Source organism: Peromyscus maniculatus, chromosome 14, assembly GCF_049852395.1.
Source record: "Peromyscus maniculatus bairdii isolate BWxNUB_F1_BW_parent chromosome 14, HU_Pman_BW_mat_3.1, whole genome shotgun sequence".
Lineage (NCBI taxonomy): Eukaryota > Metazoa > Chordata > Mammalia > Rodentia > Cricetidae > Peromyscus > Peromyscus maniculatus.
The window spans coordinates 54,732,447-54,745,941 of NC_134865.1; the positions used below are offsets into that span (position 1 = coordinate 54,732,447).

At 45.7% G+C, this 13,495-nt stretch overlaps 1 protein-coding gene across 18 annotated transcripts in view; it reads left to right on the forward strand.

Annotated features, from left to right (window-relative positions):
* The window catches only part of Sipa1l1 (signal induced proliferation associated 1 like 1), a 309,410-nt gene that overhangs the window by 240,321 nt on the left and 55,594 nt on the right, over window positions 1-13,495 (forward strand). For all 18 annotated transcript variants that reach the window (XM_076550988.1, XM_006973074.4, XM_076550983.1 and 15 more), the window contains 4 exons: window positions 46-149; window positions 2,926-3,083; window positions 11,158-11,731; window positions 12,316-12,590. In XM_076550988.1, the coding sequence (XP_076407103.1) occupies window positions 46-149; window positions 2,926-3,083; window positions 11,158-11,731; window positions 12,316-12,590 (1,111 nt within the window). The remainder of the gene's footprint in view (window positions 1-45; window positions 150-2,925; window positions 3,084-11,157; window positions 11,732-12,315; window positions 12,591-13,495) is intronic.

Sequence of the window (13,495 nt, forward strand, 5' to 3'; positions counted from 1 at the left end):
CCTTGTAGTCATCTCATCAGCTGTGTTATTTTTCTTAAACTGTAGCTGACTCCACTGGAACCCACTCTCTGTACACAACCTACAAAGACTACGAAATCATGTTCCATGTCTCCACCATGCTGCCGTACACACCTAACAACAAGCAACAGGTAAGAAGAGATGCTCTGTCCTCTGTGTTTCTCTTACTGCATTCCCCCTGAAGCCTAAGCGTCAGCTTTTCAGACTCTGCGGGCGGAATTGAGTGTTGCACCTGTCACAGCAGCGGGGAGCTTTGTGCTTTATGGAAGCAGGGAACAGCAGGTGAGCTGCAAGCCAATGGAGAGACGCAGGTTCTGGGTTCACAGGCAGCTGGACAGCTTTGTGAATTAATCATTTGCTTTGCACACTGGGCATTGAGCTTCTCATGCACTCTGAAGAGAAGTTGAAATCACGGTGATTGGATGACTCTGCAGGGTTGCAGAGGATCTACACAAGTGGATGAAGATTCTCCTCAGAGGGCAGTGCTTAAAACAGGGAAGTACTAATGTTTCATCTGGGTCCAAGGAGAATTGAACACAACAGGGAGAAATGGCAGAGAAAGCGTCAGTGGGATCCAGAGCCATGTCCCTCCTTCATCAGGAAACGGCAAGGAAATAGCATCAGTAATGCCAAGTGCAAAGTCTTGCAGAGGTCAGGGGCACAGCCCCAGCCCCAGACTGTGAGAAAGCGAAGTGAAGAGACAGGGGCTGCAGATTTCCATGGAGGAAATGGAAACTAATGTTGTCTGGACAATAATGGCAGTTACAGTTTGGAAAAGTGTTTCAAACTAAATGGTGCCAGACTGAAATTGGGAAGCCAAGAGTAGACAGTCTCTCCTTCTGTACCTATTGTAAACTGGTCCAGTGTCACTTCTGACTTTGCAGGGGTGTGGATATTTTCCTATTTTCTCCACTGTGCTGAGAGCAGGGCCCGCTGCAGAATGAATCAGTGTCCTTCCCAGATACCAGCCCATCACTCAGCTACCTCCCACCCCACTGCTTGCCACCGCTTGGGGTCAGTCACAAGCCCAAGTAACAGTACTTTCCCGAGTACCAGAGTACTCGAAACTAGAAACAAAACGATGAGCAGCCGTAATTCTGCAGTAAGCCCATCTGATGATGAGCTCTGATCAGCCTGTGGACAGTGTGTAGACTTCTAGGTGGAAATCACCGTTCTAAGAGAGAAAGTAAACTCATTCTGACTAATCAGCAGAACATTAATGAATGATCTTTGAGGAGATAAAGACCTGTACTATCTGGTCACTTTGAAGAAAACCATGAGATTTGTCAGGGTACCATATTCAGTACCAGGTTTAGTTTTTGAAGTGCTGGGTAGAGTAAGTTAACATTTCAGTGGACAACTTTAAACATAGTTTAATTTGGGGAATCAATAAAGGCAAAAATATTACAATTCCAAATTAAAATGGGAAAGTAATCTTACTGCTACATACTAAGAATTTTTCATTCTATAGCTAATTAATTTGTTTTCTTATATGTAAATAACTTTTTACTTAGAAATATATTTAAAGAGCATATCTTTTCAAAATAGTTAACATGCATTTAAACATGAAAATACAATTTTTTACATTTACTATAAGGCAGATGGATTTGAGTCCTTTATTAAAACATGGATTCCATATATCAAGACATACTGAAGAATGATTTTGCAGAAAAGAGATAATGACATCTGTGTAGAAATAGAGAGGTGATGTTTGTTTTTATTCATGATCTCACTGTATTAATAAACTTTGATTGCTATGTTCTGTATAGCAATCAATTCAAATCAGGCTTTCTTTTTATAGTATTTGATGCTGAGAAATGAAGCAAACTGCCTCAGTGGAAGACAGTTCAGAATGCTTTCAAATTCTTTACATTCAAAGTGTGCTTCCCAGGCCTTGAGAATTGTCTCGGCAACTTGTTGCCCTGCCAGGGGATCCAGGTTCAGTTCCAAACACCTACTTGGTGGCTTCCAATGATCTGTAACTTCAGTTCCAAGGCATCCAACACCCCCTGCTGACCTTTGCAGGCAAAACACACATACCAAAAATAAAATAATACACATTTTTTTAAAGTACATTTCTCTCTATATTTCTAACTTGAATCTAAAAGACTGCATCCCCTAGCTGGCACCCAGCACAGTTATTGGTTTTATCTAATTTGCATGCTTTAATGTCCCTGAGAATTTCAATAGAAAAGTAAGTTGCATGAGCTCAGGTTTGTGTGTAGCATAGTTAGTTGATACCGTGTTTACTTGTTTTACTCTTTGAAAGTTCCATAGAGCAAGGATGAGAAGCACAGACCTCCCAGAGATAATCACACCCTCTTAGAAGCCACTCAGAAGGCCCTAGAATGGCTTGAGGTTCCTGAATTTGGCAGCCATGACCGAGTGTGTATAACATGAATCAGAAGATGGTCTAAAGGGGCTCTCTATAATTAAGGAACCTGTTCAAACCTGAAACCTAACCTGCCCTTAAATTGTTACTATTTGTGGAATAGTACTAATTTCTATGTCCCCATCTTGGGACACAAACTGTCTACCAGGAAACCCCTTCACCACATTTTCTGTAAAGGACCATGATGTGATTGTGTAGTAATTACTTCAGCCATTCCTCATCTCTAAAAATCTTTCCTAATGGCAAGTTTCTTATCTGAAAACGGAACACAGCTGTTGCTATAGAAACTGAGGATTTGGACATGCCAGATATTAGTTAGCTCTGTTTGAATGGCTGTATCCTTCATACAGATTTTAGAATATTCATTTCCATGTTCCTCCTTGGAGAGGATGCTAAGACAGGCTCAAAAAGGCCTGCACTGGTACATGCTGATGGGATAGATGCCTGCAGTACAGGATGGTGGAGGGGTCTCCAGGTGCTGGCACTTAGCTTGGTGCTTGCTTGTTTTCTTGTAGCTCCTGAGGAAGCGGCACATTGGAAATGACATTGTGACGATAGTTTTCCAAGAGCCTGGGGCACAACCGTTCAGCCCGAAAACCATCCGCTCTCACTTTCAGCACGTGTTTGTCGTTGTCCGGGCTCACAACCCCTGCACCGAGAGTGTCTGTTACAGGTAGGCCTTGCGCCGCAGGGGCTGAGGGGTGGCGGGTGATGGCCGTGCACAGGGCCCCCCTCCCCTAGCTCTGCTTTCTTCTGGAGGACAGTGGGCAGTCTGTTACGTTCATGTTTCATCTCTGCATTGTGTGTGCAGTGGGCTGAATTCACATGATGCTGTAACTGGTGGTGCTGGCATTCCCGGGCTTGTTGGTTAGACACCTGCCGTTGCCATCCGCACCTCCTCCTTAGGTGCTGGCCTTCACCCATGCCATCTGGTCACCAGCTAGCTAATTACTCACACTGCTAATTATGTATTCTTTCGGCATGGCGAGAGCAGAGTGTTCATAATAAATAGAAGTTTGTTTTTTAAAAATTGTTGCTATTAAAAAAGCCCTTTACTCTAACATTTCTAAGCATGCTCTTACAGGCTTTTCTGTGTTTTATTAGACATTTGTTGTAGTTGTTTGAAATACCCCTAGCATTTCCCACGTGCTGTCTACTGGATTTGTGCAAAGGACTTCATACTATATAGCACTGGAAGTGTGGCCGATGAACTGCCACACCGTGTATTTTAAAGGAAACTTTTTCTTTTAAGCCTTTGTCTGAATCAGTACTGTCCAATGGAAACAGTGCAAGCCACATACTAATTTTAATAGCAAGATTTTGAAATTTTGAGATTTACATTTCTCATCTTTCCCGCCCTCAAACCCTTCTGCATACCCATCCCTGCTCTCCTTCAAATTCATGGCCTCTTTTTTCTCTAAATAGCCAGATTTTTTCTAAAGAAATCATAGATGAAAGTCATTTTGACACTGTTTTTGATCCAGTGTTTTGTTCACTAAATATAACTGAGTATTATTATTTCTATATAATAACCTCTAATTTAAAATCTTGATATTGATTGTGACCCTACTCTCTTGTTTCTGAGACAAGGTCTCACTGTGTAACTCTGGCGCTTGAACTTGCTATGTAGATCGGGCTAGCCTGGATCCACCTGCCTCAACCTCCCATGTGGTGGGATTATGGGATTAAAGGTGTGTACCACTATGCCCAGCTGATTGTGACCTCTCTTTGGACTAACTTGAGTGCCTTTTAACTAGATACCTTGAGTAGGATACTAAATTTTCATTGAACGACTTGATCATCTTTAGGAATTCATAATACTTACAATTGAAAAATTGCCCAGATTGTTCCAGAACATTTTGTAAAAGTTCAGTCTGAATGAACAGTTTGAATTTTTTTTTTCCTCCAAAACAGGAAGACAGGATTTGTCTGTGTAGCTCTGACTGTCCAGGAACTCACTCTGTAGACCAGGCTGGTCTTGAACTCACAGAGATCCACCTGCCTCTGCTTCCCAAGTGCTGGGATTAAAGGCGTGCGCCACCGTCTGGCTCAGTTTTCACGTTTTCTCTTCACTAAATTTTAATCTGATTTAATGTTCTTCATTCATCTGAGCCCTGTTTCAGGTGCTCAGTAGCTACTCTTGACACTGATGGACAGCACCAGGAGGACGGGTGTGTCATGGCTGCCCTCAGCCGTTTCCTTTCTTTACATCTCACACAGAGAAACAAAAAATACTGAAAATGGCGGTTTTCTCTCTGTCACTCTTTGAAATTCTTGCATCAGGAGCCCGTTGTTTCTTTTTTAATTCAGTTTTAAGTCTTTGTGAATGAATGTTTGGATGACATTTATACCTGTGCACCACATGTGTGCCCAGTGCCAGTAGAGGCCGGAAGAGGGCATTGGACCCCTGACGCTGGAGTTATGGATGGCTGTAAACTGCCATTGGGTGCTGGGAACCGAATGTGGGTCCTCTCGAGGAGCCAGTGCTCTTAAACACTGAGCCATCTCTCCAGCTCCTGGGAACCCATCTTTTTAACCCAGCCATGTGATGCTCATGGGGTCTGTGCTGAGAATAGGACATCTTTGTTCATGACATGACGTGGGCGTACTTGGAACTTCCTAGTTGCCAGCCATGGCTGAAGGCCTAATACATTGTTCATCAGTGTGAATATTGAGCCATTTGTAAACCCAGGAAAACATGTCAGTTTCTAATCTCACCAAAAGAAGTCAGAGATTTCCTTAGTCCTTAGTAACCTCCTTTTTCTACTGTAAACTTAAGACATGGGATTGTTCTGGGCCCTCTCATGTAGAGTCGGCATGTTTTCTGGGTTGTATGGGATGCTGAGGTGTCTGGAGGCTGAAGGCAACCAGGTGGCTCTGCTCTTCCAGTCTTCAGTGCTGGTGAAGAGGGCAGAGGGAGCTTATGTTCTCACGACGGTTAATGTATCCTGAGCAGAGTGGAAAGGTTGTGTTGATTGTACAGTGGCCCGTGGTCCTTGTGAGGTTCCCCATACTCCAGCAGCCCCCTCAGACTACTGGGGATTGACTTCCAGCCCTGTTGTTCATTTAAACTAATTCAGGTGCTTTTTCTCCAGAGGTTAGGAAGGAACCCAGGGATTTATGCATGACAGGCAAGTGTTCTAGCACTGAGCTAGATCCCAGCTCTCATTTCCTTTGAGCATTAAAACCACTTAGGCAGAGCTGTAGCTCAGTGGTAGGACATTTGTCTGTCAAACATAAGGCCCTGGGTTCCAGCCACAGCGCCACAGCCACGCAGTCCTCGACCCAGCTTTTCCATTAGAAACACTCCTTGGTTGTTTTGTTTTGTTTTGTTGATGCCTGTTGGGTATCTGACATCTAGAACTTGGAACCTTTATTTTACCAAGCGTCTTGCTGTAATGATTTGGAGAACAGGGTCAGTTTAAGGATAAATTACAAGGGCATTTAACCAAGAAAACAGGATTTAGCATGGTGTGTGTTTTAAAACACAGATGTATGGAACTGAGCAGGAAGAAGAGGAGCCAGTTCAGGAGGGGGGGGGGGTGCAGCATAAAGACAGGAACCATGGGAGTAGGGAATAACCCTGGGAAGTAGTTACCTCAGTGTGTCCATGGGAGTAGGGAATAACCCCGGGGAGTAGTTACCTCAGTGTGTCCATGGGAGTAGGGAATAACCCCGGGGAGTAGTTACCTCAGTGTGTCCATGGGAGGTAATTTATATGAAGAGGTTTAAAGGCTGCAGTCTGCTATATCTGTTCCTTAAGTCCCGAACCTGCCATGTATGTACCAGAGAGAACAAAGAAAATGTCCTACTATGGACCCAGAGGGTGTGTACTGAAGTTTACCCTGTGGCCCATCAGAGTGCCCGCCAACCTCGGTTGTTAGGTGTATCATTACAGGGAGCTGAATTTCCTGGTTCCAGCTGATAGACCACATTAGAAGTGACAAATCGAAAAGACGAAGGAGCTTCGTTAAAGTAAAACTGCACTGGAAACTATCAGTATGTGATTATCATTAGCGGAGGTATAGAAAAGCTGTTCACATCACAGGTACAGATTCAGTAAGCATAGTGGCCTGGGGTCATCTCATTTGAGGGCACCGTGGGGCTTCACCATTTCCAGTAATGAGTCGGTGGATCTAGCATTGGCCATCAAAGGCCACAAACACCAAAAAAAGAGACAAATGTGTGCCTCATGATGGCAGAGCTCCACTCACCCTGTCCCTTTCTCAGATGAAATTTGACTGTGGTCAAGCCTTTTCCTCAAGGCACTTTAAAGGAAATGTGGGACCAGGGAGCAGGTGTATACTCGACAGGACTCACTCTCTGAGCAACCAACAGCCCAGTTTCTTCAGAAGATGCATTGCAAGAAAGAAAAGCATAGGAGGAGACAGGACTCTACAGAATGAAAAATTAGTAAAGATTAATTAATTTCAGGGTAGCATTCATAAGGCCCCAGGATCAATCTCCAATATTGTCCCTCCCAAATAATTAATTAATTGGAATGTGTGGAATGTATCTTATTGAGACCATATTCTACACACACACACACACACACACACACACACACACACACACACACACACCCCTCTGATGTCTTTGGTTTCCTCTGGAAAGGCATCCTGGGCCTCACTGGAGCTACAGAGCCTTTACTGAGTCTGGCCCCTGGCACCCTGCTATCTCTAGCACAGAACTCAACCCAGACTTGCATTTCACCCTTAACCCTCAAGAGTAGCCAGGAAGGAGCCTTAGCATGTTGGAGCTCCGTGAACATTACTGGGGAAGTGAGCACTGTCGGAATCCCACAGCTCCTGGACAGATAGGCTGTACGTGAGTGTGTTCATGTCCTGGGCCCAGCTCTGCTGCTTGCAGAGTCCCTCCAGCATTGTTCTTTTCGGCTCTAGCTCAGAGAAGGAACTGCTCTACCTCTGGGTGGTTCTGCGTTACCTTCTTTTCTTCTGCTGCTCCTGCAGTCCTGAGGACTGAGCCCGGAGCCCGGCCCATGCTGTGCACACACTCTACACTGCACCCTGAGCAGTGTCCTCAGATCTTGCCCCAAGTGTGTTTGTAATCAGCATAGGGCACTGATCATCTGCAAATAGTATGTAGGTGTGTCACATGCCAGTCCATCTGTCTTCACATTGGCAGACAGGAACCTTTTCTGTGGGACCTTCAGGCGCCTTTGGGAACCTGAGCTGGAACTGAGGCCTCTGTCTTGGTTTGAACCTTGGGCCTTCGTTGCCAAGGTCTGTCACCTTTGGTCATGTAGCTTCTAATCTACTTCCCGAGCTTGGGGTGAGCCATGGAAGCAAAGGGTCTGAATGTGTGGCCGGGGTCCCTTGGTGTCTTGGGCTTAACCACCTTGGGCTTCACAGGGGCCTTGATGGCTTCTGCACGCGCACTCACTGCCTTCACATTGCTGGTCTGCATCTTCCTCAGGCCTTTCTTGTGCTTCCTGGCAAAGCGCATGTTCCTCAGGAACGTCGACCCCTTTTAAGAGATTTGTAACCAAAAAAAAAAAAAAAGCCGGGCGGTGGTGGCGCACGCCTTTAATCCCAGCACTCGGGAGGCAGAGCCAGGTGGATCCCTGTGAGTTCGAGGCCAGCCTGGGCTACCAAGTGAGCTCCAGGAAAGGCGCAAAGCTACGCAGAGAAACCCTGTCTCGAAAAACCAAAAAAAAAAAAAAAGAGAGATTTGTATCTTTGTGACTGGGGGGGGCGGGGGGGGGGGGGGTTCTTAGTGCCACTTTGGTGTCATTTTTGGGGTTGTGTGTATGTGGTGTGGTTCTTGGACTGGGCACATCTGAACCCGAGGCTCCCCATGTAGGAGCCCTGGCACTTCCCATCGTGGTGTTCCACAAAGTGAAGGGTTTGTAGCCACTGTACCTAGAGATAAACACTGGGCATGTTCTGGGTCTCCCTGTTGTTTTCAAGGACTGTGGAGAGTATATCCGTAGATTTAAAAAATTTAAAAGTTGAAGTCAAGTTTGTGGTGCAGCTCATGATTTTATGGAAGTTCGAGGGCCAGTGACCTCTGTAAAGTCCCCTTCAGTGCTGACCTTCCGACTGCTTCAGTCTCTAAGCTCAGCTTGTCCTCTAACCCACCTGGGTCGCTGGTCCCATTTCTCCATGCTGGCAGGTGAGCGGGCTTAAAGTGGGTGGGTCATTGCCAGCACACAGCGCTGGAAGGTGAGTGTGGCCGACACGAGACCCTGGGGAATCCACCTTCAAAGAAGAACCATTTCTATGTCGTCTCAGGTACTTGTATTTAGAAGTTCTAGACAGACTTCTCTTTGAAACGAGGCTGTGTGTTCTAATTAGCTTAAACGAGGCCTTACTGTAGTGAATTAAGCGCCTGTGGCATGGCGTCTGTGTCGGTGAGCCTCTTAACCTGCAGGACCATGAAAGTTAGTGCATCTGAGACAAAACTGTTGGAAAGGCAGCACACGCACACACCACGCATGCACACACGCACCCCGGCTACCATCCTCCCCGCCGCCTTCCTGAGGACTCTGTTTCTAATGTTGCAGACCTGATTACTGCCTATATCACTTACTCCCATCTGTGGTGAATCACAGATAATTACATGGTAAAGACTCAGTTCTCTCCCTCACAGTTCGTTCTAGAAGCTCCTAATTATTGGTAGGTTGCCAGTGTGTGTTTGTCTGAAGTTCTGTCACTTAATAAATAGATCTATGTACTCTTGTAGGCTCGGGGGCAAGTAGACGTGCTCACGATCACACCCCTGCTGTGTGCCTCTCCTCAGTTAAAATAAAAGCACAGCTGTTTCCTGAGGAAGAATAATGCTCTGATGAAATTAGCAGGAACAGAAATTGCCAATTTTAAAATGAAAGATATTAAACATTTCTGGATCCTCACAGGATTCCTTGTAGAAAATCTAACAAATCTGGATTTCAGCATTTTCTGCTCAGCTTGGGGGGGGGGGGAGCTAACACGATCGAATTAAAATCACACAGCTGTCAGCATTCAAGGCAGACAGTTCACATTGACAAGAACAATTGCCTTTGTGGTGGTGGGGTGTAATTAGGCCCTAATGCATGCACAGGGGAGTCTGAGGCTTCACTTCTGCATTTAGAACACGGGTATTGGCTGACACTTCTCTCTGTCATGAAGTGAGACTGGTAGTCTGTTTGTTAAAGATAAGCTTGTGAAAAACATAGATCCTGTCCGAGGTGTCTCCCGGCCTTGTGGCTTTTCCATTTCACCGAAGTATAATGTCTAAGTATGGGATGCTCATTTGTACATTTATCTGTCCCATTTCTATAAGATACAGAAAATTTTCTAACAGTAGCTGAATACCGGAGAGTGAGACTCCCCTACCCCATTAGGGGAGGTGAGACAGAGTCTCGTGCTGTAGGCTGTTAGGAAACTCTCTGTGTATCCCAGGATAGCCTCAGACTCAGAGCAGTCCCCTCTCTTGCCTCAGCCCCCAATTGCTGGAGTTATAGGTGTGACCTGACAAGACTTTAAAGTCAAGAAAATATGAGGTAGAGTTCTTCAGTTTACTTTGGAAGCACACTCTTGGGGTGTATCCTTTCCCTTGAGAATTCTGATAAAACGTTTTACAGTGCACAGTTTCATGGCTGACTCACTTTTAAATCACGTGGAAAGTGGGATCTTCATTTTTAGTCTTGTCAAGCTTGGCTGAGGATATCATATATGATATTGAAAACTGATAAAAGACATACAGCCCCTCTATTTCTACCCAACTTCTGTTGTTTTAGGAAACTTCTAATATTTTTCTTTTTGAGAATAAAACTAGATCAGCACAGACGTTTATGGCCATTTTTCATGATCCTAATTTTTAGCTCTGTGTATACAAAAGGAATGATGGGAACAAGCTTTCTAAGCTCAGTCTGACTTAAAGTAACAGAGAAAGGGAAATGTGTTTCTTAAAGAATCACAGACCAAAAGTAGAACATTCGGACCAAAGAATAGCTCAGCTGAAAAACAGGATTTTCAAGTACTGTGGCAATTCTCCAAAAATCTTTACTATTGATGGTTTTATTTTAAAGTTATGCTTTTAATCTGGTCTCATGATGCCTCACACATAGCCAACAGATAGATTTGCTGTATTATTAGAAATAGAAATGAGAAATCACTCATTTCTCATGTCATATATCTTCTGACATTTCCCTGATGAACTGTGTCTTGCCTGAAGGCATCCTATCTGAAGTGGAGGACACATTTGTGTTCTGACAATTTCTGTCTGAAAGGTTGTGTGATTATCACAGCTTCCACTGGAAATAGTCTGTAGGTATTTAAAAGAGCTTTTATTCTCTTATTTGGAACATTACAGTAAGCCCCCACCCCCACCCCGCCCCCATGATGTGTGGTTAGTTTCCTATCTGCTAAAGAAGTGAAGTTTTATCTCCTAAGCTTTTAGATAGAAAGCATCTGCCTGGGGAGGCGGGGGGGGGGGGGGGGGGGCGCGACACGGGACTGGACTTACATTCTCTAAAACCTGAATGAAAAAAGTTGACTCGTTAAGCAGAAATTTGTGTTCTTTCTTGCACAAAATGAGTGATTGTTTTGCCTTTAGCATATGCTTCTCCCTTTTCCTTAGTACTGGGGATCAAACCCAGGGCCTTGCATGTACATGCTAGACTGGTGTTTTTCTACGGAGCTACGTCTCCCAGCCTTCGTCACAGCACATTTTATCCCCTTGTTGTAATAGAAGACAGACATACTGATACCATCTCATCCTTTGTTCTCTGCTTTGTCTGTCAGTGTGGCCGTCACCAGGTCCAGAGATGTGCCTTCTTTTGGACCTCCCATCCCTAAAGGGGTCACTTTCCCCAAGTCAAATGTGTTCAGGGACTTCCTTTTGGCCAAAGTGATTAATGCAGAAAATGCTGCTCATAAATCAGAAAAGTTCCGGGCCATGGCAACAAGGACCCGCCAGGAATACCTGAAAGATTTGGCAGAAAAGAATGTCACCAACACACCTATCGACCCTTCCGGCAAGTTCCCGTTCATTTCTCTGGCCTCCAAGAAGAAGGAAAAGTCCAAGCCTTATCCAGGAGCTGAGCTCAGCAGCATGGGGGCCATTGTGTGGGCAGTCCGGGCCAAAGACTACAACAAGGCCATGGAATTTGACTGCCTCCTTGGCATCTCCAACGAGTTCATCGTCCTCATCGAGCAGGAAACAAAGAGCGTGGCTTTCAATTGTTCCTGCAGAGATGTGATAGGGTGGACATCCAGCGACACCAGCCTCAAAATCTTCTATGAGCGGGGAGAGTGTGTTTCAGTGGAGAGCTTCATTAGCAGTGAAGATATTAAAGAAATTGTCAAAAGGCTGCAGGTGAGACTTTTCTTCTTCTGTTTCAATTCTCATTCCAGACATTTCCGGGACAGGAAAGCCAGGGCATGGAACCTTGTGTTGGCATTATTGGCTGCTCTGGCAGTCCTTTGATGATGTGTGAAGCAGCACTGTTTATCTGACGCTCATGCGTCATCATTTGCTGAAAAAAGTAGCAGCCCCGGGAGAGGGGACACATTGGCTGGGGGTTTATGAAGGGAACTCACCTCACGTGACCAGATCTCACTGCTGGTGACTGGTGTCGCTGTAGTCAGGAGAAAGCTGTTTGCGTATCTGCTGCCTGAGATATTTTTTTTTTATATGAATAGTTGAATTCAGAGTATAGGCTCTCTTTGCTGCCAGCTCTCTGTGAGTCTCTCCGAGGTTTCCCTGTAACTTTAGAAAAGCCATTGAGCCCTTCAGAGGCAGCCAGTGTGTTGATTTCTCCTGCTGACTAGAGACTAGTGAAGGAGAATAGCTAGCCCACCCTTCGGCTGCCTCGAGGGTGTTCAAGAATAACCCAAGGCAGCATTTACCAGTTCTGAGTCTACAGCACTTAACTCCAGTCCCTCTCATTTCCTGTCTAGTTTGTTTCAAAAGGTTGTGAATCGGTGGAAATGACTCTGCGAAGAAATGGGCTAGGACAGCTTGGCTTCCATGTCAACTATGAGGGCATCGTGGCAGACGTAGAGCCCTATGGCTATGCCTGGCAAGCAGGTCTGAGGCAGGGCAGCCGCCTGGTGGAGATCTGCAAGGTGGCAGTGGCCACCCTGAGCCATGAGCAGATGATCGATCTCTTGAGAACATCCGTCACAGTGAAAGTTGTCATCATCCCTCCCCATGACGACTGCACCCCACGGAGGTAGGTCTGAGTTGCCACCTGAGGTCAGGGTCGCTGTGCCATATAGAACATCTCTTGATAGGCAGGGTAGCCAGAGAGAAGTTGACCTCTTGTGAGGCTGACCGTTTCTACATGGAAATCTAACACAGGACCCCGCTCCGATTCAGCAAGTGGCAGTAGCAGCTAGAGTGACTAGCTAGTGCCAGTCTAGGATGGGCATCTCTGGGCTAAGAAAGTTGCTGCTGCAGACAAAATGTCTGTAGCACCTGTCTTCAGCATCTCGCACCGGCAGTCAGTAAACACTGAGCTTATCACATCTCTGCCTGTCAGAATTTTTTCTTGCATGTCCACGGCGATCACACTGTCCTCACTCCCATTTACCCCATTGCTGTCCAAAGTTCAGCTGTTGTTTTAAGCCCTCCAGTCTGGACCTAGAGAGCTGAGCTCAACTTCCAGGCTCTTTCCTAGCAGCTTCTGTGGGGCCAGGAACGGGCTTCGGATGAATCAGCCCTCCACTTGATGCTTTAGCGGCTTGTCTGCAGCCTTCTAGAGGGAGGACCTGCCCGGGAGCGCCTGCCTGCTCCACCCTGCCAAGCCCGCTCCTTGCTCAGAATAGCCTTTCTTTATGCCACTTAACAGGTAGGCAGCTAGGGGATTGTGTGCCTGTATCAACTTACAACGGAGTCCTTTGGTCTGAACAGTTAAGAAGCACTGTCTCCTAGCTGTCTGAATTTCCCAAGAAAACAAAGTATGTATCTGCAAAACTTGTTAGTTCAGCAAGGGGGGCGGGGTGGCTCTGAAATCGTCCTACATACATTCCCTGTTCTGGATAGCACAGACTGCTGAACCCTGTCCGTCTTTCTGAATTCTCCAAGTCCCCTGTCATGTATGTTAAACATTCTGCTGAGCTGTTACAGCCGGACACG